Source organism: Periplaneta americana, chromosome 4, assembly GCF_040183065.1.
Source record: "Periplaneta americana isolate PAMFEO1 chromosome 4, P.americana_PAMFEO1_priV1, whole genome shotgun sequence".
In the NCBI taxonomy this organism is placed as follows: domain Eukaryota; kingdom Metazoa; phylum Arthropoda; class Insecta; order Blattodea; family Blattidae; genus Periplaneta; species Periplaneta americana.
In genome coordinates this window covers 193,950,627-193,978,342 of record NC_091120.1, presented here as the reverse complement: position 1 = coordinate 193,978,342, position 27,716 = coordinate 193,950,627, and the positions used below count along the sequence as shown (strand labels likewise).

The 27,716-nt window shown below is 33.2% G+C and overlaps 1 protein-coding gene across 1 annotated transcript; it reads left to right on the top strand.

Moving 5' to 3' along the window:
• Positions 1 to 12,000: 12,000 nt before the first annotated feature.
• On the top strand, positions 12,001 to 23,300 carry LOC138698893 (uncharacterized). Its single transcript, XM_069825086.1, has 3 exons — positions 12,001 to 12,287; positions 17,225 to 17,425; positions 22,994 to 23,300. Exons 1-3 carry the CDS (start codon positions 12,009 to 12,011, stop codon positions 23,114 to 23,116), a joined length of 603 nt encoding a protein of 200 aa, XP_069681187.1. The 5' UTR covers positions 12,001 to 12,008; the 3' UTR covers positions 23,117 to 23,300.
• Positions 23,301 to 27,716: the final 4,416 nt, after the last annotated feature.

Genomic DNA, 27,716 nt, shown 5'->3' with positions numbered 1-27,716 from the left:
CAGTGTTCAGAAATTTTGGGATTCAATATCAGATAATTTTCTCATACACAAATCATGATATACGGTGGATTCTCCTAAGTGCGGCTGAACAGAATTGAAAGTTGAGTCCAATAAGGCTAGTGGGTGTGGCAGGTGAAATGAATACAAAGTCTTATTGGTTATCCATCAACGAATACAGTACTGTACTTGCATTTCCTGCCCGCCCCGAGACTTGTGTATGCGCTTCTCGTACCACAGTGGGTTTCGACAGTTCCGTCTCACAAACGGCACAATTCTCAAACAGAAAAAGAAGATTTCATTAATTTAAAATCAGTGATTAAATATGGATGTCCTAATCAATAAAATATTCTGTTTTCCTTTAACAAAAGTGTCACTACAAGACACAGAACCAATTCTCATTCAAATGGCAAACCCATTTGTTACTGCCCGTATAGGGACGTGTCTAATTCTCCTACGTAAGCAGTCGAACTATAGAATGTCGAACTTGATTTCTATCGAACTTAAGAGCTTCCACTGTACTATACGATGTGAAAGTAAAGTTCACAAGAAATTTTCAAAGTGTCTAATGTACTTTTCAATTCAATTCGTCGATCCTTCAAAATCATGTCATGTACGGCATCGTTATTTTCTGGAGTGGGTATAAAAACAGGTTTTCCAACAAGGTGTTCTTCTTTGATCTCCGTTTTTACTCTATTAAATTACACAACACTATTTTGTGGTGGCGTATAAAAAACAAGATTTCTCATTGTATCTAACATATCCGCAACCCTTTCAATAATAGGTACTTTATTACAGATCAAAATTGATTTTTATCTGACAAATTATTTCGAATTCAAAATATAATAATAATAATAATAATAATAATAATAATAATAATAATAATAATCCGTGGCGCTGCAGCCCGTGAAGGGCCTAGACCGACCAGCTGGCTGCTGGCCTCACGCCCACATGCCGAAGCAGAGGTGGACGATCATCCAATCAGAATGGAGATATCGTGTGCTTAGGACGATGATTACCCCAGCCGTTATAGCTGGTATTCGCAATCGGATTTCGCTACCTATCGAAGCTCCCCAAGTGCATCACGATGCTGGGTGGGCACCGGTCCCATACACTGGCCGAAATTTCATGAGAAAATTTCTTTCCCCATGAGGAATCGAACCAGCGCGCATTCCGTAACGCGAGTCCTAGGTGGGATGCCTTAGACCACGACGCCACGGCGCGGGACGAATTCAAAATATACAATCTGTTAAATACTTTGTCATCAAGCTTGGAGTAACTGTTTATCAAACAACATACCCTCTTCCATGATAATCGCTTTCGCTCTTGTTTATAACGATATCCAAGACTAATTTATACATCAATATCCCTATTTAGCCTATAGTAAAAATATTATCTCATGAAATTTCGGCAAGTGTATGGGACCGATGTCCACCTAGCATCGTGATGAATTTCGGGAGTTACGCTGGGTTTCGAAAACGTGCTGATCACAAAATACCTCCGTACTGGTTGGTTGATCGTTTACCTCTGCTGAGACATGTAGACGTGGGGCAGCAATCGACTGGTCGGTTTATTTTGTCAGTATTCAACAGTATTCAAAGTATGTTCAGTAGTTTCGAACAAACATTATTTACAACAATGTAAACAACAATAATAATAATAATAACAATAATAATAATAATAATAATAATAATAATAATAATAATAATAATAATAATAATAATAATAATAATCCGTGGCACTACAGCCCATGAAGGGCCAAGACCGACCAGCCGGCTGCTGGCCTCACGGTCACATGCCGAAGCAGAGGTGGACAATCATCCAACCAGAATGGAGGTATCGTGTGGTTAGCACGATGAGCCCCCCAGCCGTTATAGCTGGTTTGCGTAACCGGATTTCGCTACCTATCGTAGCTCCCCAAGTACATCACGATGCTGGATGGGCACCGATCTCATACACTGGTCGAAATTTCATGAGAAAATTTCTTCCCCCGTGAGGACTCGAACCAACCCACATTCCGTAACGCGAGTCCTAGGCAGGATGCCTTAGACCACGACGCCACGGCGCGGGGCCAGGAACGAAATATTTTCAAATAATATATTTCCTAAGAATTATCGACATCGAACCATTCCACAGCATTGTCATGTTTTCTTGTTGTGTGCTAGGATTTTTTTATGTAGCCTGTAATACATCTCTCCTATGTATGTTTCAGGTTGCAAAGAGGTACAGACGTCTACGTGTGTCACATTTTGCAGCTAAGAATATATGTGATAAGAAAACGGGTCCCTACAAGTATCCGTCATACCCTAAACCCCCTCCATACAATATTCCATCCTAATCCCAAAACAAATGACTACATATTGAAATATATTATCAACAAAAATGTAATGTGTAATGACAATAATAATGAGAATCTTGAAAAAATACAAGAAACTTTACAGACATGAGAATATTCTTCATACATGGTGTAACAAAAACACTGTGACAAACTTTCTGAGCAAGTTCTCCATACCAAAACAAGAAAAAAGTTATACATAGCTTACAATAAATATCTGGGCAATTCCTGGGTTTATGAATTATTCAACGATAAAGAAAAAATAGTGGTATCACAGTCTAGTATATACAGTCACGAAGCTTGAGTTGTTGAGGGCACTAGAAACAATAGACTGTGCCGGTACTATTTCGCATTGTCTGTGTTGAGGCGATAGTAGCGATCCTAGTGATTAGCAACTATCTATGGGTGCATATTCCCTACGTATTGAGCTTCGTGACTATATATACTAGACGGTGGTGATATTATAAATCCAATATTGATTAAATACATTTATAATAACACATTAACAATATTTTAAAGTCTCAATTCACAGTAAATGCTCAAAATATTCCCCGTCTGCTTCAAAGCACGCGTGGACACGTCGGATCACGGACGAAGCACCTCACGAAAAGCCCATGACAGTGTAGAATAATTTCCCATGACCTTACAGTACGTTGTTGAAGTGTATTTTCATTTGGAATGTTCGTTACATAAACTAGGGCTTTCAGGTGTCTCCAGAGATAAAAATTTAAAGGATTGAGGTCGGGCGAATGTGCAGGCCAAGGAACTGGTCCTCCCCTACCTATCCATCTGCCATGGTATATGCTAGTGAGTTCATCTCCAACAATGCGGTTGAAAATAAGTGTGCTGGAGTCCCCATAACGCGTAAACTACATGGATGATCTTAATGCCAGGGGCTCATCATATGAAGATCTGGAAGAGTGTTTACAATACACTCCCTGTAGGAATGCTAGCGGTAAATAATTCAATACGAAAAAGTACACATTTTTTTCGTCATCAAATGAGCAAATCCACTACAGAATTCTACTTAGGTCTACATGTGCAGACCGACGTCTTAAGCAACAGTTATGCCGCAACGTTTCGCGGCAGGCGCCATGGTCCTCGCCGGTACTCGATCTAAGTTTAGTCGACTCGCAGTTTGTATTGTTGACTTATTCGATTGCTTATTTTTCTTAAATTCAATAAAAAGTTAAGGTTTTTGAAGTATTGACGAAGACACAATAAGAAAATCTACTACGAATAATTAAATTGTAAACACCATTTTTAGAATGGGAGAATGACTGATTCCTTGAAAGTCGAAAATCGAGGCACTAACAGCATCTACACAGAAACCTCTAGAATAAAAAAAAATGTTGTTACTATAATGACAGAGTAATATATAATTTTCTTCTCTCATTTTGTATACAGTGCTAATAATGGTATGGAAATACTATAGTTTATTGCGATGTAAAAGTGACAAGTTACTACAGAATTGAGGAAAAGCTTAAAAAGCAAGACAAAATCGAGTTTTTTTCTATTTCCGATATTATGTTAATGCACTTAACGCATGTGTATTACATGCTGTTTTTGCACGATCATCATTTAAATTAAGTAAAATATTAAAGATCAATTGTTATATTACGGTTGTGCTGTATGGTTGTGAAACTTGGACTCTCACTTTGAGAGAGGAACAGAGATTAAGAGTGTTTGAGAATTGGGTTCTTAGGAAAATATTTGGGGCTAAGAGCGATGAAGTTACAGGAGAATGGAGAAAGTTACACAACGCAGAACTGCACGCATTGTTTACTTCACCTGACATAATTAGGAACATTAAGTCCAGACGTTTGAAATGGGAAGGGCATGTAGCACGTATGGGCGAATCCAGAAACGCATATAGAGTGTTAGTTGGGAGACTGGAGGGAAAAATACCTTTGGGGAGGCCAAGAAATAGATGGGAAGACGCAACGGATTCAGTATTAATCTGTAATTGTCGTAATTATTTTTGAGTTTCTAACGGTAAATACTCAAAAAGCTGTTGTTTAATATCGTATTTCGGTTGCTATTCACTGGTTCTGAGTAAAATTAGCCTATAATTGTTTAATATTTTACAAGGATTTGTATTTCTGGAACAAAGTCAAGAAGAACTGGTACTGTAGTGGGGGGAGGGGATTGCAAACTGAAGTTTCACCCAAAAGTGGGTCGAGCCTTCAAAACGTTTGGGAACCACTGCATTACTCGAAAACCTCTTTCAGCTGTGTATCATTCAATTCAGAGAATAGTTTATATAAAATATTAATTTTGGGGATTCATGAAAAAATATATATATATATATCTTTTCTCTGAAGATCTGAAAGGTATTCCTTATATTTGACTTACAAGAACTTTATTTTATTAAATTATTAAAACTAATAATTATTATAAGGTTTTGAGATTTGGTACTTGGCTTATAAAACAGTTATATTACCGGTTGTTCTCTATGGTTGTGAAACTTGGACTCTCACTTTGAGAGAGGAACAGAGATTAAGGGTGTTTGAGAATAAGGTGCTTAGGAAAATATTTGGGGGTAAGAGGGATGAAGTTACAGGAGAATGGAGAAAGTTACACAACACAGGACTGCACGCATTGTATTCTTCACCTGACATAATTAGGAACATTAAATCCAGACGTTTGAGATGGGCAGGGCATGTAGCACGTATGGGCGAATCCAGAAATGCATATAGAGTGTTAGTTGGGAGGCCGGTGGGAAAAAAGACCTTTAGGGAGGCCGAGACGTAGATGGGAAGATAATATTAAAATGGATTTGAGGGAGGTGGGATATGATGATAGAGAATGGATTAATTTTGCTCAGGATAGGGACCAATGGCGGGCTTATGTGAGGGCGGCAATGAACCTCCGGGTTCCTTAAAAGTAAGTAAGTAATAATTATTATTTTTTAAATGTTTTGTGGATTTTTTTTTTATAATTGATTCGTTCCATTAATACTTCCGCCCTGCTAATGGTGATAGAAATCGCGAATGCTTTGGCTGTACTTATTGGCAAAGAGGCATTGGTCTTTCCTATAGTTATTCTCCACGAAATCTCAGTGAAAAAGGTATTGAACCATATTTTTAATCAATCGCTTCAGTACAATGTAGAACAGTAGGGGCCTATTTCACGAAAGTACAAATTAAAAACGTACAACAAAATACGACACAAAATAAAATACATGTGCATCTTAGTTACTATACACAACTTCCAAAGAGGGGAAAAAAAAAAGAACTTCATAATAAATATAAAGTGGGTGAATGTGTAACACTTACCGTGCTCTGCACTTGGAGACCCTTCCGCAGCAAACAGGCCATTCTCCCGCGGTGTCTTGGAGCAAGAGATGAAATGGTTGTCTGGAACAAAGAAGAAAACAGCATGATCATCACAGGCCGGAATCTTGTGGTGGAATTCGAAAAATAACAAGTATATACTTTACTAACACAGAAAGATGATTCTAGAGAAGATTATCTAAGGGTAATCCTTTTAATCTTCGATAATTTCTCCGATTTTAACGCGAAACGTTTATGCTCGAATGTCGGGGGGGAAAAAATGTTACGAAAATTTCAACATCTAACGTCAGTTGCTTAGCAATGGCGATGAGTTACGTCACACTACTTTGACGTCACTTAGCAACAGACCAGACTGTTGCATTGATGTGGTATTTGCTAGAGGGATACTTTCTTGCATGAAATAAACAGTCTAATCCGTTTGGGTATGGATATTATTAATTTATTTTTATGAAGCTATTATGATAGTAGGAAACATTTTTTGCTGATTATATTATGATTAAAAGATGCGAGTCCATATATGACAAATAACAATGCATAATCTTAAAGGACAAATGAAAATCGTAGAAGATTAAAATGGTTACTACAAATCAATAGCGGGCACAATGTGTTTTTTGGAATGCTAAATTTGAGAGTGTTAAAAAGAGCTCAAAGAGAATTTCGACGTGAGTATGTTGTGCGTAATTTATTTATTTATTTATTTATTTATTTATTTATTTATTTATTTATTTATTTATTTATTTATTTATTTACTAGCCGTACCCGTGCGCTCCGCTGCACCCGTTAGAAATAAATATAAAGTAATTGCATAATTAAAATAGGACATTTGATCCAGGGAACATTCCGTGTTTGATATAAGGATAAATCGTTTATTATGTTACTTAATTTAAATTGTATTTGCATAATTAAAATGCGATCATTTTGATCCAGAGACACTCATTTGGTCATAAAAATTATTTTAGGAAATACAGGAAACGAATGTACAGAATAGCCTATCAAGTTTTCTGTGCATAAGAAGCTATTTTAATCTTACCTGTCCTCGATTCACCAGAAGTTACTGTAATAACATTATAGCATTATGTCCATCTAGAGAAACTACAATTTCCAATGGTGAATTAATAATTAATTATACAAATCGGTTAATTTAGCTTCCGATTTTACTTCTTACAAACACAGAAACATTATCTGTAGGCTACCTTTCATAGCTTTCGATTGTTGCTGTCCAAGGCCCCTTATAGACGAAGTCAATTGTTTTTTAATTCATTACACGGCCTTAGATGGCAGTTATTTTAATTTTAAAACTCATTTATCTCATTAAATATCAGTCCTATCAAAATTTTTCAAGGAATAACACTTATCGCAAATTATTTTTAAAGAAACTTTTGTTATGTAACATTTTTCATGAAAATCAATAATAAGCGAGATATTTTGATTTATTTAATTCAGGCCTCCTTATAACCCCCCTTTTAAATAATGTATTTTGAATGCCATATAGCCTATAATCTAAGTTACAACGAACTTAATTTATATTCCAATTTTCATCGAAATCCGTTCAGCCATTATCGCATGAAAAGGTAACAAACATACAGACAGACAGACAGACAGACAGACATAAAACAAAAATTTCAAAAAAGCGATTTTCGGTTTCAGGGAGATTAATTGTATATGTTAGGGCCAATTATTTTTGGAAAATCGAAAATTACCAGAAAAATTTCGGCTACAGATTTATTATTAGTATAGATTTATTTATTCATTCATTTATTCATTAATTCATTTATGTATTTATTTATTTTTCTTTTTATTTATGCATTTATTTATTTATTTATTTATTTAATTATTTATTTATTTAACTAGCTAGTGTACCTATAATCGCGACGCTGTTATTCCCGGCGTGACTTCTCCTCTTTGCTTACACCTTAGGAAGTGAAGGCTGTATAAAGTCTAGGTAAGTAGTAACGTTCGCCATTTTTGTTCTTTCGTTGCCGAGCTACCAGACTAGGAATCTATTTGCCACACCGTTAAACATTATCATGTCGTAACTCCTATGATAATAAATCAAACGCAATGTAATTGAGCAAATAATTGAGCGGCAATCTCGTGTGCTTTCTGCGAAAGCCAACGAAAGAGCCAAAATGGCGGGTGATTATATTAAGTATATTAAGTATTTTTCGAGCCTTAGGAAATGCATAACGTCATCAGCAGCGAATCACAAGAAGCACACGTTTAAATGTAGCCGACCTGCAATGTGATTGGCTGCCGGAAATAAGAGCGACGGGACTAATACGATTCCATGGTACTACGAACTTTTGTGGAAACAGCTTCTGTGTTAAAAAAAAAAAACATGCAGGAGGTCGCAGACGAAACCCAATACGAGAACCAGCTACTGTATCTCTTGGTTTGGTCCCCAAACTCCGCAGATCTAACTCCCCCTGACTTCTTCGTGTGGGGTTTTGTTAAAGACATTGTCTATTCACAAAAACCCTGGAACATTGATCATCTGAGAATAAAAATAACTCAAGTTTTTCAACAAATTACCTCTCTTATGTTACAACGGACATGGGCTGAATTGCATCACCGTTATGAGTTGTGCAGAGTGCGCAATGGGGGTCATGTTGAGCTCTGAGGAATCTCCCATCTTTCAGTGTTGTATGTACAAAGTTTCAACAAATAAAGTTCAGTAGTAAATGTTTTACGGTGTTTTTATTTTATCCATACCCAAACGGATCACCCTGTATTTCTTATTTCTATTCGGCTATCATAGACCCATACTAAGACCTTTCCAAAAACCAATTAAGATGAAACAGTAAAATTCCATTGTAAATATTTGTGAATATATTATGATATATATATATATATATATATATATATATATATATATATATATTCAATAAATATATAAAAGAAAAATAATGATTAATAATACAACACATAAGTTACATTAAATTTATTCACTCTCAATCACATTTTCAATCTTATAAATAAGAACCAATTCTTTATAAATCTAGATATCACAATAACATCAAACCGAGTGTATAAAAGTCTGAGTTCTGATAAGATTAAAAGAATCACAGTGAAATATCACAGTTTCCGTAATGTAGAAGCTTAGTTAACTACACTTCATGATCAACACAATCGAATGCCTTGCTCAAGACATATGATGTAATTAGTGCAAGATTTTTATCTCCAAAGACCTTTGTAATATTATTAATCATATTCTCAATTAGAGCAATGTACATCTACCACTACGGAAGCTAAACTGCGAATCAGATTATTTATTTATTTATTTGTTTATTTGTTTGTTTGTTTATTTATTTATTTATTTACTTATTTATTTATTTATTTATTTATTTATTTGTTTATTTATTTATTTGTTTATTTATTTATTTGTTTATTTGTTTATTTGTTTGTTTGTTTATTTATTTACTTATTTATTTATTTATTTATTTGTTTATTTATTTGTTTGTTTATTTCTTTATTTGTTTGTTTATTTATTTATTTATTTACTTATTTATTTATTTATTTATTTATTTATTTATTTATTTGTTTATTTATTTATTTACTTATTTATTTATTTGTTTATTTGTTTGCTTGTTTGTTTATTTATTTATTTACTTGTTTACTTATTTACTTATTTATTTATTTATTTATTTATGTATTTACTTATTTATTTATTTATTTGTTTATTTGTTTATTTGTTTGCTTGTTTATTTATTTACTTATTTACTTATTTATTTATTTATTTATTTATTTATTTATTTATTTGTTTATTTGTTTGTTTGTTTATTTATTTATTTATTTACTTATTTATTTATTTATTTATTTATTTACTTATTTATTTATTTATTTGTTTATCTATTTATTTGTTTATTTGTTTATTTGTTTATTTATTTATTTATTTATTTATTTATTTACTTATTTATTTATTTATTTAATTTTTTATTTATTTATCTATTTATTTACTTATTTATTTACTTACTTATTTACTTATTTATTTATTTACTTATTTACTTACTCACTTATTTATTTATTTATTTATTTATTTATTTATTTATTTATTTATTTATTTATTTATTTATTTATTTATTTATTTATTTATTCTGATGTAGTTAAGGCCATATACCACACTTATAAAAAAATTACAAATCTGTGATTTTACAATTGTTTAAAATATTTTTCCCTCTACAGGCACCGGGGATACAGGACGAAATTTTTAACCTGTTTTGTCGCCTTTCTTAAATATAAAAGAATTAGCCTACTCTTGCAGTCTAAAGTAAGTTCGGCAAAATACCCTCAGACACCTGTTGATACAATAAAGCAATGGTGAAACTATTTCACTTATGACTGATTTTATAATATAATTAGAGATGTCATACACATCTTGGCTCTTTGTTGGGGAAGATAATTGTGCTGAACAAAAGCTACCCAGTAATGGTTGGATAATCGTTCACCTCTGCTAATGCTAGCAGTCGTCTGGTTGGCCTTGGTCCGCTATAAGCAGTGACGTCATAGATTTATTTTTGATATGCGTATAAATGCGAGTTCTACTGCCATACAAAAGAACTCTCATTAAATTTTATATGGATATTAAAACATGCGCATGTATGTTGTTACTATTAATTAGATCCATAAGCAATCGCTAATCAGAAATTTCGTTTGAAAACGTTTGTTTCCGATAAAGTACCAGGTTCCTGTGTTTCTATGTCTAACCAAGAAAAACAACGATCTCTGAATCAGATATTCGAATGTCATCTGACTTGTGGACCAGCCGTTGTCTTGGAAACTGCTGCAGAATGAGAATAACTTACAGACAATTTAAACAATTCAGTGATATTTAAACAGCTTTGCAAGTGGCAGTAAGTAAGCATGTCTGTACTAAAATAATATACTCGTACATTTACGCAAACATAACATTGTTCTTCGAACTACGGCAGGATGGATTTATTTATATATGAGAAAAAAAAAATATAGCTGAAATAAAGAAATACTGGAACTAAAAGTTAGGAGACATCTAAGTTCTCTAAGCAAATCATCAGAAAAATTTGTTCGTCAAAAATGTCGCAGTGTATTTCAGGAATTCAAACGTGAAGTTACGACGCGAGTAAATTAATTCATCGCTAATACAGGGTGTGCAAAAATGATTTTTACAAATTTTCAGGAATTACATAGTAGACCAAAACAAACAATTTCATATAACGCTTAATTACTTCTCAAATCAACTGTAGTTTTAAATACCTGTACTAAGATTCCAACGAAAAGTAGAAATAGTCTATACACGAATATAATCAATTTCGCTCTGGGAAATATACTGCCAACGATATCAACTCCACTTACATGAGTTTATCTACATAATACAAAAAAGGAAATAACACGATGAATCTTCAGATGGATTGCCAATGTGTGTTTCTGCTTTTAAATAAATAGAAATTAATATTTTACTGAACCAAAAGCTTAACTACAAAATCATGCATTTGAGGTATAAAGCATCAAACATTTTAGATCTGTTATAACACCATTGTGCAGAAAGCTATTCAAATGTTTCTAGAGGTAGGCTGAAGGGAAATAATATTTTGTCAGGAGGGAGTTGTATTATTAAGGACTCAATACATGCTCAAAACGGAAAAAAAATCATAACGTTCGTTAAGTTGTTATTCCAGGGAGCGTCTCAATTATTATACTTCATGTACATCATTCCCTGATAAAATTGGCTCATAGATACTGAATATGAACAAAATCCGTCCAATAGTTTAGTAGAAATTGCTGTACACAGACAGACTAGTACTAAAATTATTATATTTCATGTACATCATTCCCTGATAAATTGACTCGTAGATACTGAATATGAACAAAATCCGTCCAATAGTTTAGTAGAAATCGCTGTAAACAGATAGACTAGTACTAAAATTGTTATATTTCATGTACATCATTCCCTGATAAATTGACTCGTAGATACTGAATATGAATAAAATCCGCCCAATAGTTTAGTAGAAATTGCTGTACACAGACAGACTAGTACTAAAATTATTATGTTTCATGTACATCATTCCCTGATAAATTGACTCGTAGATACTGAATATGATCAAAATCCGTCTAATAATGTAGTAGATAATTTTCGTTCCAGAAAGACAGAGGTAATGGCAAAAACAAATACATTGAAATCGTGTATTTCCGCGAAAATATATATCATAATTTGATTTTTACGCCATCACAGTTCTTCCTATTACTTAATTCGTGTAATGAGAAAGTAAAAATGGAGTAATAGGAATAAAATAATGTGTATTTACTTTGTCGAAACCAAAAGTAAATAATTTAATGACTCCTGCAAAAGACAAAACTTAATTATGTTGCTGACAATGTTATTGTTTTATTATAGGTTACTAAAGAACATGTCGAACGGCAGTCAACTCCTTCCCATTTTCACAAAGGGCCTGGACCACAACACCAACGTCAATGTTCAGATGTTGTTACTTCAACTATTATCTCTCTTAAGTTCTAAAAATAAAGACAAGAAATGTTTAGATGTAGAGAAAGAAATAGAAAAAGAAAGGGCTGCGAGAATATCCGAGGCAATGAAATGCGACAGAGTACAAGCCCAGGTGAACTCCTTGCACCATAAAGAATGCCCCGGCGTCGAATATAGGCACGGCGATTTAGAAGACATCCAGGTAAGTAAGGCGACCTTTCCAGATTTTATGTTCTGTTCCATAACAGTTGCCTACTGTAGGGCACGTTTTTTAATGCTTTGCTCACATCGCATTTTCATCGAGTTAAGCAGGAAATTCATTGGTAATCGCTTGAACTGTTGTTGAAATAATCGATGAAATCGATTCGGGCTTGAGTTGGATCCCCCTTTGGTCTCAATGATTGGTTTCTTCCGAGGTTTTCCCGAGCAGTGGGACTGAAGCTGGATGGTCTATGGCGAGTTCTCCACATCACTTCATTTCCGCCCTTTGATTTGATTACCTGGTTGGGTTTTTACGAGGTTTTCCCCAACCAAAAGGCAAATGCCGGGTAATCTTTTGGCGAATCCTCGGACCTCACCTCATCATTGTAGAAGATTACTACATTGTAAAACTGTAAAAATTGTAAAATATTGCAAAAATTTGTAAAGATTGTAATTGTAATATTGTAAAATTTTGACTTGTTCCACATCTTAAAGCTTCATTCCTCATGTAAGGTCTATGGAATATAATTTTATTTATTTTAGTAGGTTATTTTACGACGCTTTATCAACATCTTAGGTTATTTAGCGTCTGAATGAGATGAAGGTGATAATCCGGTGGAATGAGTCTGGGGTCCAGCACCGAAAGTTACCCAGCATTTGTTCATATTGTGTTGAGGGAAAACCCCGGAAAAAACCTCAACCAGGTAACTTGCCCCGACCGGGAATCGAACCTGGGCCACCTGGTTTTACGGCTAGACGCGCTAACCGTTACTCCACAGGTGTGGACTATGGAATATAATGAATGAATGAATGAATGAATGAATGAATGAATGAATGAATGAATGAATGAATGAATGAATGAATGAATGAATGAATTGTAAAACTGATGATCCTATTGGTTTTAGTTGGCTATTTAACGACGATGAATGAAATACTAGATTATAACTTCGATGGAATTTATTTATTTACTGATCTACTTATGTATATACTTATCTATTTACCTATTTCATAGTAATGAAATTTCTAAAAAGTTAAGTAAGGTCATTTTTATGTTAGGAAACTTAAACATTTTACCACAATGAAAACTGTACTAAGTGCATATTACGCTATTTTTCACAGTATTATAAATTATGGAATTATATTATTGGGAAACAGTAGTGGTGCTAAAGGTATTTTTATGCTCGACCATGCCGAAATGTAGTAATTATACACCTGGTAGCAGCCCTTTAATGGACCTCAGGTTTTCCACCAATCAGAAAGCAATATGAAAGCGCAAGTATCGATTATTCTCGGATATGCAATCGAAAGACAACTAGCAAAACGTCACGGAGGCTGGAAATCCAATATTGTCGCAGAAGGTAATGTTCTGTTACTATAATAATTAGCGTTAATTGTAAATAATATTCAAATAAATTCAATTTGTCATCTCGTTTTTCAATGTCTCAATCAATTTCCAGGTTATATCAAGATTAATGTTCATTTTATTCTCTAGATTATATCAAGGTCAATGACATTTGTTCCTCGGAAAAAATCAATACTTTCGCGTCTGCGCACATCTCACAATTTACGAGATATTGCACAAGGTCACTTCCGCTCCCCAGTCAGATAAGAATAATATGAATACTTATGAATAATTTCAAGTTAGAAATATGGTCGAGCATAAAAAGTCGTATGAAACTTGCCTATAATGGTAATTAAGACGCTCATATGAAAATTATGAAACGAGCTTGTACTCGTTTCATAAACATGCTCGCGTCTTAATTACTACCATTATAGGCTCGTTGCATAATGTACTATTATTCTACAAAAAAGGGCTACTCGCATTATTCTTGGATGTTCTCCATGGGAGTCTTGTAAACACTTATTTAAATAATTATGCCTATCCATATTAACTCTTCCTAGTTTCTATATATTTGAATGTGTAAAATATATACATTTGAATAATTTGATGTACCAAAGAATTGAAGATATACATAATTATAACACAAGAACTAGAATTAACTTGGCAATTCCCGCTTGCAGATTAACTAAAACACTTGATAGTTTTGTTTTTTGGGTGTTAACGTTTATAACAAATTACCAATACACTTAAAAGAAGCTATTAATTTTAATAAATCTGTTAAGACTTTTCTAATTGAAAGTAGTTTTTATAGCATAGATGAGTTTCTTAATACATAAGGATTGTTTATTTGATGTATTTGAATAATGACGAAGCCTATTATAATTGTATTGTTTAATGGCTAATAAAGATTATTATTATTTTTATTATTATTATTATTATTATTATTATTATTATTATTATTATTATTACCAATTCACTGTAAATACTGTAGTTAATGTGTTTCTCCCGTAGTAAGAGAAGTTATAGTTAATGCAATTAGTAAGGGTATATGAATGTGTTAATTTTGTGTGTGTGTATATTTTCAGGTTTTTTATCATATATAAGTTTTATGTTTTTTTCATTCTTTTTTCTCTGTCTTGTCTGTGTATTTTATATAATATGGCAATGTGTTGTACATGCATTTGTATGTCAAGTGTCTATTTCATATCATTTTTATGTTATATATGTCCTTCCACCTCTTCCAGATTTATCCTTCGAAGAGGTGGAAAAATTCAAATATCTTGGAGCAACAGTAACAAATATAAATGACACTCGGGAGGAAATTAAACGCAGAATAAATATGGGAAATGCGTGTTATTATTCGGTTGAGAAGCTCTTATCATCCAGTCTGCTGTCCAAAAATCTGAAAGTTAGAATTTATAAAACAGTTATATTACCGGTTCTTCTGTACGGTTGTGAAACTTGGACTCTCACTCTGAGAGAGGAACATAGGTTAAGGGTGTTTGAGAATAAGGTGCTTAGGAAAATATTTGGGGCTAAGCGGGATGAAGTTACAGGAAAATGGAGAAAGTTACACAACACAGAACTGCACGCATTGTATTCTTCACCTGACATAATTAGGAACATTAAATCCAGACGTTTGAGATGGGCAGGGCATGTAGCACGTATGGGCGAATCCAGAAATGCATATAGTGTGTTAGTTGGAAGACCGGAGGGAAAAAGACCTTTAGGGAGGCCGAGACGTAGATGGGAGGATAATTTTAAAATGGATTTGAGGGAGGTGGGGTATGATGATAGAGAGTGGATTAATCTTGCACAGGATAGGGACCGCTGGCGGGCTTATGTGAGGGCGGCAATGAACCTTCGGGTTCCTTAAAAGCCATTTGTAAGTAAGTAAGTAAGTAAGTAAGTAAGTAAGTATATGTCCTTAAAAGTAATGTGTATGTTTCTACGAAATGCTTACCGGTACCTATTTTTCTTTTTATGTAACAAGTCTCTGAGTGATGTGTCCTTATGTCTGTGTTTCATATACTATGCATATATTTCTATGTATTATATCTATTTTATCTCATATCTACGTATTTGTATATAATATAACTATGATATTTTTTTATTATGTCATACACATTTAATGTAATATGCGTATTTTATGTCATAAATATGTATATATTTTATGCAAATATTGGTACAGGGCTAAGATATATATGTATGATTTAACTACAGCTCTAATATACCTTCGGGTAAAATAGGGTTCTATAAACTTGGAAATTCAATAATAATAATAATAATAATAATAATAATAATAATAATAATAATAATAATAATAATAACAATAATAATAATAATAATAATAATAATAATAATAATATTATTATTATTATTATTATTAATCTAATTACCTACTTATTTATTTCCTGATTTATTTATCTATTTATTTATCTATCTATTTATTTATGTATTTACTTAATTATTTAAGTATGTATTTATCCATTTATTTATGTATTTATCAATTTATTTATGTATTTACCTAATTATTTAAATATCTAGTTATATATTATCTATTTACTTATATATATGTATCTATCTATTTATATACCTATTTACTTATTTATTTACTTATTAAGTTCATTCATTTATTTACTTATTCGTTCGATCATCTATCTGTCTATCCGTCCGTCCGTCCGCCCGCCTAGCGACCGACCGACCAACCAACCAACCAACCAACCAACCAACCATAAGCTTTCTTATAATTTAAGGGAATTTTATGCTAATAATGTAATATCGTTTTAATTTCAGTAATTTATGTTTTCTAATTAACTGTGGGGTACCAGTTGCCATTCTGAACCAATTTTATTATACATTTGAAGAGTCCACTGCAAGAATGATGGATGTCACTTTCTTGTCGAAATTGAACCAAGACTGTCAATGCATAGCTTAAGACATATAGGATGTACATACAGAGTTACATGGCATTAACACTGATAGTCATTGTCCAGTAATGATCGGAAAATCACAGTTAAGCTTTGAGCGCTAAGCATTTCAAACTTTCAATTGCTTCTCCTGAAAAATGTATTCCAAATGACATCCATCATTCTTGCAGTGGACTCTTCAATTGTATATTTGACGATCTCTGTAACAGTTACGGCTATGTTTAAGACTTGATCAATTAAATTGAATTCAACTGAACTGAACTGAATACGTATTTTAATAGAATGTTGTTCTTGTTTACTCAACTGTCCGAAGATAGGTCTGAACCTCACAGGTGATATCAAGAAGACACCATTTATGAGACAACTAGGCCAGGAGATAATGAGGTAGGGTGGCCAGTTCCTTCCCCTCTCCATTGCATACATCGCCGACTAGTTACATATTACATTAACCAGACTTCAGATGCATACAAACAATTTATTGTTCTTCCTCTGACACATATCGTCAAGTGAGATGTACTGCCTGAATGGAGGGAGAAAGAAACTGGCCAACCAACCCCATTATCTCCTGGTCTAGTTGCCTCATAAGTCGAGCCTTCTTGGTATCACTTGTGAGGTTCATACCTGTCTTCGCACACTGACTAAACAACAACGGAATCTTTACAACAGTTACAGCTGCAAAGAATCAGCGAGGAAATTCTTGACATTGAAGAAAACCTAGCAAACGAGCATGAGTACACTCGGAAAGTGAAGTCCTCCTATGGGAATGTAAGTGTCTATCATTTTAGACGGATGAAAGAGAAATTTCTGCCGCACCTTGTGGATTTGGTCGTGTTACACAAGGAGTTGAGAAAGGATCACCAGAAATACGTAAGTAAATATATTTATTCACTGTGCAGAGGAATTTTCAAAAGTAAGAGGTAACTTCAATTGCTCATATTTCCGCAAAAAAATTTTTCCCCAACCGTAAGGTGAATGTCAGGCAATCTATTCAATTCAATTCAATTTATTTGGCCATTAGATATACAGTTTTAGGCTTCGTCAGAATACATTGAAAAACATATAAATACATTTGTAAAAACACTAATAAAAGAAACAGTAAAATTTAAATAATACAATGAAAACACGAAATCATTTGAAACTTTTAAATTAAAGAAAACTAACTAAATTGCAATTAAAACTTATTTATTAAAATACAATTTCATACAAATTTGTGTTGAAAAACTCAGCAACAGAATAAAAAGGATTATTTAAAAACCAATCGTAAAATCTAGTTTTGAAGCTATTGATTGGTAATTTATAATATTGACTTGGGAGCTTATTATATAATTTCATCCCCATAATTAAAAAGTTTGCGTTGCTCTTGTGTAATCTACAATATGGAATATTAATTTGTTCACTATTTCTAATTTCATGATCATGTATATTGGCCACTAATGAGTAATTGTCGATATTTTGTCGAGTGTAAAGTACTAGATCATATATATATACAAATTTATGATTGTTAAAATCCGTGATTGTCTGAAAAGTGGCCGACAATGTTCCAGATAGTTTGCTTTACATAAAATTCTAATGGCTTTCTTTTGTAAAATCAAGACGTTTCCAATTTTGGTTCCATTTCCCCAGAAAATTAGGGCATATCGGATTATTGATTGAAAGAAAGAAAAGTAGGCACATCTTAAATAATTTTGAGAAACGCAAGTCGTTAATTTCTTTAACAAATATAAAACTCTTGACAGCTTTGTGCATATGTATTCGATGTGCTTATCCCATGTTAAACTAGAGTCTATAAAAAGTCATAGAAATTTTGTGTAGTTGAGTCTGTTATCCTTTTTTATTAGATAATTTAGGCTGAAAGTTATGTTGATAGTTTTTTCTTGATTAAGCAAGAAACCATTTGATTCAAACTATAAAGCCATGACAAATCCTAGGTCTCATCTCGCTATCACCAATCTCATCGACGCTAAATAATCCAATAGTTGATAACGTCGTTAAATAACCAAAAAAAAAAAAAGACACAATCGAATAGGAAGATTCTGAGGAAGAAAGTCAAAACAATTATTCGGATATTGAATCCGTTCAACTAACAGAAATTCAAATAAATATGAAGCAAAAACTCGTTGAAATATAATTATGCTGATAGAATGTTGAAACTAGAACTTTTTACCCAAAGCATAAACCAGATGCAGATCAAAAGAATGCAAGAATACCTCTAGCTTTCAAAAGAAGCTCTTAAATTTGTAATATCATTTGCAATCTTGTATTTATGCGATAAGTCTCTCGTCTATAATATTGCTATCAAAACAAACGCGAGAAACTGCCTTGAACCTGACAATTATATAAGTGTGTCGAATACAGAACCCAAATTTTATAATAGTACATTATGCAACGAGCCTATAATGGTAGTAATTAAGACGCAAGTATGTTTATGAAACGAGCGCGTCTTAATTACCATTATAGGCAAGTTTCATACGACTTTTTATGCTCGACTATATCTCTAACTTGAAATTATTCATAAGTATTTATGTTATTCTTATGTGACTGGGGAGCGGAACTGACTCTCGTAAATTGTGAGATGCGCAGACTCGAAAGTATTGATTTTTTCCGAGAAACAAATGTCATTGACCTTGATATAATCTAGAGAGTAAAATAAACATTAATCTTGATATAACCTTGAAATTGATTTAGACATTGAAAAACGAGATGACAAATTGAATTTAGTTGAATATTATTTGCAATTAAACGCTGATTATTATAGTAACAGAACATAACCTTCTGCGACAGTATTGGATTTCCAGCCTCCGTGACATTTCGCTAGTTGTCTTTCGATTGCATATCCGAGAATAATCGATACTTGTGCTTTCATATTGATACAATGGCGTTGTCTGATTGGTGGAACACCTGAACTTTAATGACTAGGTGCACTTTAATGAGGTCCATTAAAGGGCTGCTACCAGGTGTATAATTACTACATTTCGGCATGGTCGAGCATAAATTAGTTTCTGAAACATAAGCACATTTATCGCATTAATATATTTGTTTATTTTATTATACTGAAACATTTTTTGTTTTCTTTTTTTTTTTTTTACAGTCATGCTCAAAATTGTTTTTGTAAATTCTCTCGCGATCCCCCTCACCTCTTTACGCACGACTTCCAAGAGGAATATTTTTTTTAGAAATAGGATTTTTACTGGAAAAATTAAAAAGAAACAGAACAAAATAAGTTTAATTGTTTGTGTTTGAAGTGTTTATGAGAAAAGATTGAAATTTAGAATGCCTCATTATGACAATGATATGCATATTCAGTAAAAAGTTCAACTCTCCAGCTCAAAACTGGTTGCTTTTAGAAATTTCAGTAGCGCATCACCATAAGTTCTGAGCATGACAATAAACCATGGATTTTATAATTCGGATGAAGGGTTTGGAACATATAATAGCTAAAAGTTGCGAATTTCACGAAAATATGATAAATTTGAACATTTTTAATTTGTAAAACTTCTAACTTCTGATGCTGCAAACTATTTTTCCAAACTATTAACTTCAGGAGCCTATTCCACAAAGGTGGTGTTGTACATTACAAATTACTGATGAAAGATGTTGTAAAGTATGGAGTTGTATCTTTCTGTTCCACGAAAGATTTAAAGTGTGTTGCATATTACCCCAGATCACATATAGATTGCTCATTCCTATGTTAAAATCGGTTGCACTTTGAAGAACAACCGCCAGGATCGCCACCCGTCCGCCGTAAACGAACACATGATGGCAGTACAGTCTCTAATGCAATTCAATTTTTTCTTTTTTTTTTCGGAAATGTATATTTATTTAAGTACCAGGTCGCAAAATGGACCTATTCAAACACTTTCACCAAGAGTGAAGTGTTTTACAAGAAATCACTCATTCATTAAACACGAGAAATTACTAAACTAATGAACAATAGATTTGGATGTGTTCTTACAGATGCAATTCAAATGGGAGTTATGACGGCGACTCCTTATGTAACAACTAGATGGAAGCATAGTAAACCTGACAAAAGTTGTTAGCGTCAAAGCCTATAACGCCGAGCAATTTGGGTATATAATATATATCATATTATGATCTAGGATGTCACCAATGAATCGCTACTACTGACGTCATATCAATAAACATACTACGTCATAACATGAAGCAGCTCGTTATCTTCATATTTCATTAATCGAATTAGGTTATGTTTGTCACTTTAATGTATTTTAAGGTAGTTATACAGTCAAGATTCGTAGATTCTATGAATTTCGTAGCCCTGCAATGTTATTTATTTTAGTTTACTTCTTTAATAATGAAAAATGTACTTCTTTCTTACTATCATCATGTTCTTCCGCGATCCCCACATATGCTCCTTGAGAGTTTCCCATATTAACCAACAGATGCCACTAATAACGATCTTCACTCCCAAACTTGTTACGAAATTACAAACAATTAGTGATGGGCGAAGTTGTTCTTTTCCCGGAACAGTTCCGACGGTTCCGGTTCCGAAAAAATACTATGTTCCAAATAACAGTTCCGAAATAACAGTCACCAGTGGTGATGAGTCGGAGTCGTTGAGTCGTTCAAACGAACGGTACAGTACCCTCCCTCTTCACCATGCAGCTCACACTGGAGCACTCATAGGCATGACATAGTACACATTCTTATCTATAGATGGCACTGCAATGTACATTCGAATCGATTTTGGAAAATTGCTGTGCATGCGGACAGAACTCAAAAGCTTAATGTTAGTAATTACACAGCTGTTGACTACAAGGACAGAATACAACACTTTGTTTTCGTACATAAAGTTATAAAGACATGGTAGCCAACTAAAAAAAAATAACATAACATTTAAAACATATGGTATGTAATTTCTGTTCTCTCTCTTACATAATAAAAAAAAAACAAATCATTAATTTTTATTTTTACTTTTCTTAATGCACAGTTATAATAATAATAATAATAATAATAATAATAATAATAAATATTACAATTTCATAAATAAAAAAGATATATATTGGCAGTACTGAAACCTGGAAACCCCGCAGTGGGTTAGTAAAATGTTGGAATCGCATCTTTACCAAAGTGTAATTTAAACTTCGCATTAAACATCGCTCTCCAAATCAGTACTTATATGGGTAGTTTCCAACAAATAATGCTACAACATGTTTGTCGTTCTTTGATAACAGAGAAGATAGCACAAAAACTTGTGCTTGTCAGACTTAACCTCAACAAACGACATACAGACATTGTAACTAAACCACTCATTACCATTTACGACTTTAACCTTTGTATAGAATCAGCTGATCAATGAATTAATAATAGTATGCGTACTTTATGACTTTGTAGAATGTTTATAAAACAGAATTAGTCAACTAATGGTGAAATAAACCATAAAGCGGGAAGAATTAGTCAACTAATGGTGAAATAAACCATAAAGCGGGAATGAATATTACAGATTATTAAATACTTACTATAACATTACAGATGATTGGCCAGTCTTACAAATGTTGATATTAAAGTTCGCGCCACCGCAAGGATTTCAATTTCCATGCGCCCCCCTCCAACCACGTGAGAGTTTCAAATACCAACTTCATCCAACGAAGTTCCAAGTACAACATAAAGAACAACGAGAACAGTGTAACTGCTGCTGTCGTTGGTTCATCGGAACAAGCTCCGACGTTCCGACTGTTATCTCGGAGTCGGAACATACCTTGTGCAACGCGGTACTGCGAGCCCGCAACAGCTGGGCAAGTGAGCAGCTCGGAGTCGGAACACTGTTATTTCGGAACAGGAGGTTCCGACCTACTGTTCATTTTTGCAACAGTTCCGAGACCGGAACAGTTCCAAAATAACTGTTGTGTTATTTTTTACCCATCTCTACAAACAATGCAAAATTATTGAAATGGTATCAAAGGAGATGAAATTGTTTGTTTTGAAGGAAATAGAAGCAAGAAAAGATACTCTATAGGACATATTTATCAAAATATATCTTAATATTATGAGATAAATATATTTAAATCACATTAGTACATGTATATATTAGTTTCCTTTCATTAGTAAAGAGTACATGACAATTCACTAGTAGGACTAGTAGTACTAGTGCTTCTATGGAACACAATTATGAAACTTCATTGGTAATTTGTAAGTATGGAGTGGTAAAATATTGCTGTAGAAAGTCTTTTGTGAAACAGAAACTCTAGTATTTTTATTACTTACTAAAGAATTTACTTGTAATGTACAACACCATATCTTTATGCAATAGGTCCCTGATGCCTCAAACTTAGCATAAAGCACTGTATCACAATTGTTTACCGATGCAAAAAGTTTCATTTTATTTAAAAATTTCAAGGTATATTTTCCTTATATTTCGGACGATTTGAGACGCGATAGAAGGATTCAGACTCTAGCTTGACTCTGTCTTCTTTATTGCAGGTTACGGACTTGGATAAGATGAGAGCCAGCACGTTGGATTTCTTTAAAAGTTACCAGGATATTGACCTCAAGGGATGGAAGAACAAGGATGAGATGTCCTTTGATAGTGACGAAAACACGTAGACCCACGTGTCCTATAACTAAATCTGAGAATTATTGTCTTTGAAATGTAGGCTTTACTCCAGACAATAATTACATCATTTTATATAAATATCAGGAATATTGTATATATGTAATAATTTCGTCACTTCGGTAAAATATAAACTAACTGGAATATTAATAAAGCTGTTATACACAGCAAAAAGTTAAGCTTTTCGTGTCTCTAGTATTCAATACTAAACCACAATGTAATTATAGCATTTTCAAATCTTGTTGTGCAGGTTGGAGGTAAGTTGCTTTCGATGAATGATCTTATTTTGCAGAGATTTCTTTTCTAAATGTAGGCGAGAAAATTCACAAACTATTAGGGAAAATATGGGAATTTTACTTGAAGTAAAGCGATAGGGTGGATAAATTATATTATTATATCTCATGACCAAAACATTGTACGAAATGGATATATAAAAATTGGAAATTTCTTCTTTGAAGAGGTATCTTGGAGCAACAGTAACAAATATAAATGACACTCGGGAGAAAATTAAACGCAAAATAAATATGGGAAATGCCTGTTAGACTATTATTCGGTTAAGAAGGTTTTGTCATTCAGTCTGCTCTCAAAAAATCTGAAAGTTAGAATTTATAAAACAGTTATATTACCGGTTGTTCTGTACGGTTGTGAAACTTGGACTCTCACTTTGAGAGAGGAATAGAAGCTAAGGGTTTTCGAGAATAAGGTGCTTAGGAAAACATTTGGGGCTAAGAGGGATGAAGTTACAGGAGAATGGAGAAAGTTACACAACGCAGAACTGCACCCATTGTATTCTTCACCTGACATAATTGGGAGTATTAAATCCAGACGTTTGAGATGGGCAGCATTATTTCCACATCGATCTCAGAGTACAGAAGTAACGATTAGAGCAACATCTGCACATGAATATACTCGTATACTCGTAAGATCTTCGAACAATAATAGCTATTTACGGTAACAATTAAACCAAACTTTAAATACTTGGCAATAAAGTAAAATCGCCATAAAAATAAATATTATTTTTTGGCGTGGAAACATATAGAAGATAATACTGAAAAAAAAATCAGAAAAAAAATAGATATCCTAAAACCAGAGTCACAAATATACTTACTTACAAATGGCTTTTAAGGAACCCGAAGGTTCATTGCCGCCCTCACATAAGCCCGCCAGCGGTCCCTATCCTGTGCAAGATTAATCCAGTCTCTATCATCATATCCCACCTCCCTCAAATCCATTTTAATATTATCCTCCCATCTACGTCTCGGCCTCCCTAAAGGTCTTTTTCCCTCCGGTCTCCCAACTAACACTCTATATGCATTTCTGGATTCGCCCATACGTGCTACATGCCCTGCCCATCTCAAACGTCTGGATTTAATGTTCCTAATTATGTCAGGTGAAGAATACAATGCGTGCAGTTCTGTGTTGTGTAACTTTCTCCATTCTCCTGTAACTTCATCCCGCTTAGCCCCAAATATTTTCCTAAGCACCTTATTCTCAAACACCCTGAACCTATGTTCCTCTCTCAGAGTGAGAGTCCAAGTTTCACAACCATACAGAAGAACCGGTAATATAACTGTTTTATAAATTCTAACTTTCAGATTTTTCGACAGCAGACTGGATGATAAGAGCTTCTCAACCGAATAATAACACGCATTTCCCATATTTAACACAATAAAATATAATTTCTTTATCGTTTTCGTTTAACCTTCTCTTATTGCAGGACTTATACGCCAATACCTATAGGGAAAAGAATGGCTCGGGCGTAGTAATTGGTTATCACTATTTTACACTAAACCTTGTTTTGAAATAAAGACTAGTATTGTCTGATAAAAAAAATCAACAAAATAATTTGCGTATTATCCACAAATAAGACAATTTATAAAGAGAAAGAGTTACACTATTCCTCATTGCGTTGGGATGGCGTCGTAGAAATACATTGTTGGCATTATAGACTCACGCGCATTAATACATAACAGATTACAAGCGCGGAACTTTGAACATAAATTTTCAGACAATCATGGATGTTAGAGGTAGGTGTGTAGTATTATGTGAGAGGTTAGGTTAGGTTTAATTAGGTGTATATTACGTAAGAGGTTAGGTTAGGTTTGATTAGGTACTCGTTACATAAGCTGTTAAGTCAGTCATTGTTGTATAATCATAAAAGATGTATATTTCCCTGGACCAAAAATATATTACAAACTGACTAGAATCACATCTAGTAACAAACTATTAAAATTCTTTTCAGAAAGGAGCCACTATGTAAACACAAAAATGACCTATGTAATGAGTACGGGGTACCAGGAAACTAGCGACGTTAGGTTAGGTTTGATTAGGTGTGTATTATTATGCGAGAGGTTAGGTTAGATTAGGTGAGTATTATTATGTGAGAGGTTAGGTTAGGTTTGATTAGGTGTATATTATGTGACAGGTTAGATTAGATTATGTGTATATTATTATGTGAGAGGTTAGGTTCGATTAAGTGTGTATTATTATGTGAAAGGTTAGATTAGGTTAGGTTTTATTAGGTGTGTATTATATATGAGGTTAGGCTAGATTTGATTAAGTGTATATTATTATGTGAGAGGTTAGGTTAGATTAGGTGTGGATTATTATGTGAGAGGTTAGGTTAGGTTTGATTAGGTGTATATTATGTGACAGTTAGATTAGATTATGTGTATATTATTATGTGAGAGATTAGGTTAGATTAAGTGTGTATTATTATGTGAAAGGTAGATTAGGTTAGGTTTTATTAGGTGTGTATTATATAAGAGGTTAGGTTAGGTTTGATTAAGTGTGTATTATTATGTGAGAGGTTAGGTTAGATTAGGTGTGTATTATTATGTGAGAGGTTAGGTTAGGTTTGATTAGGTGTATATTATGTGACAGGTAGATTAGATTATGTGTATATTATTATGTGAGAGGTTAGGTTCGATTAAGTGTGTATTATTATGTGAAAGGTTAGATTAGGTTAGGTTTTATTAGGTGTGTATTATATAAGAGGTTAGGTTAGGTTTGATTAGGCGTGTAGTATTATATGAGAGGTTAGGTTAGATTAGGTGAGTATTATTATGTGAGAGGTTGGGTTAGGTTTGATTAGGTGTGTATTATGTGACAGGTTAGGTTAGATTATGTGTACATTATTATGTGAGAGGTTAGGTTCGATTACGTGTGTATTTCACTTTCAATTAAATTACTTTATTTTCAACACTTCAATGAAAGAAGACAGCATCATAGAACACACAAACATTCGGTCGAATTACACGCAAGACCTACGACTCATTTCAGTGCAATGAGAAATATTGCAATTACTAGTCTTAATTTCAAAACAAGGTTTAATGTAAAATAGTGATAACCAATTCCTACGCCCAACTAGAATCGTTTTCTCTGTACCACACACTATACAGCGATACACAATGTGAGCCTCCCCTAACCTGGGATCAGCAGAGCGTAAGGAAAACTGTCACTATACGATGTTAAAATATAAGTATGCTGTGATAAATCTATTAAGTATAATTGCTACATTATTGCGGTTGTGTGCTTATCATGTACTGTACCTGAACTAGTTCACAAAGTGACTCTTTTTGGGGCTTTTCCTGCACATGAGGAGGATTACACCCCAAATGCATTTGGGGATTAATCTCATTCTAACAACGGTTAAGAATACTCACACAAGATTTGGTGGTGATGAGTAGGTCATAATATTGTAGTTATACCCATTCCTTTTTCACAAACACAAATAGCATGTGACAACATGAAATATCAGACCTAATCCCATGTTTGAATAACACGTATCTAGTAAACTTACACACTCACTGTACACAATATACTGTAATAAACTCACCAGTAATCAGCACAACTATACAATTTCCGCGCCATTTCCACAAAAAAAAAAAAACACAATAAATCACTTTTCTTAAACACACGCTATGTAAACAACCATTTTGTCTTCATTCTACACAACAAACAACAAATGAAACTCGATATAGATCAGTGCTACCAGAAGGAGAGAAATTTCCCTCCACAAAAAGTAAATTTAAGGTCCAGAATTCGGCAGAAGAAAAATATTTTGAGATTATTTTTCTGTAAATACGTCTATGAGGAAGGGTGTGATGAGATAGGCAACATCAACAATAATTTATTTGAATGTAGAATACAAAGTCAGAATATTGCTAGCTTTATATGTGATCATTGCGATAGTAAAGGATATCGATGATTAAGAAGTGATATCTCGTATCTACAAAATGGTCATTTAGTTTGACAACCCTGTTTTTTTAGATTAAGTACATTATTATTATTATTATTATTATTATTATTATTATTATTATTATTATTATTATTATTATTATTATTATTATTATTATTTGCACAAAGTTAGACAGTTATTTTGACATAGTATAAAAAGTATGTCTCTTTTGAGAAAAAATAATTTTAAAAATATTTGTTTGATTCACATGCAAATTTACAGATGCAACGTACACAGGCGTTCGAAGATATCTGACCTACGATTTTATGATCGTGTAAGCGAACTTTCTAACCACGGGATAAGTCAGAACCAAATATTAACAAATTAACAAACTTTGAAATAGCTCCACTAGT

Excerpts from the sequence above, each read along its gene's own strand:
- LOC138698893 (XM_069825086.1), top strand. The coding sequence starts at position 12,009 with ATGTCGAACGGCAGTCAACTCCTTCCCATTTTCACAAAGGGCCTGGAC. Across the intron at positions 12,288-17,224 it reads GCGATTTAGAAGACATCCAG|TTACAGCTGCAAAGAATCAG; the intron begins GTAAGTAAGGCG and ends TCTTTACAACAG. Across the intron at positions 17,426-22,993 it reads GAAAGGATCACCAGAAATAC|GTTACGGACTTGGATAAGAT; the intron begins GTAAGTAAATAT and ends TCTTTATTGCAG.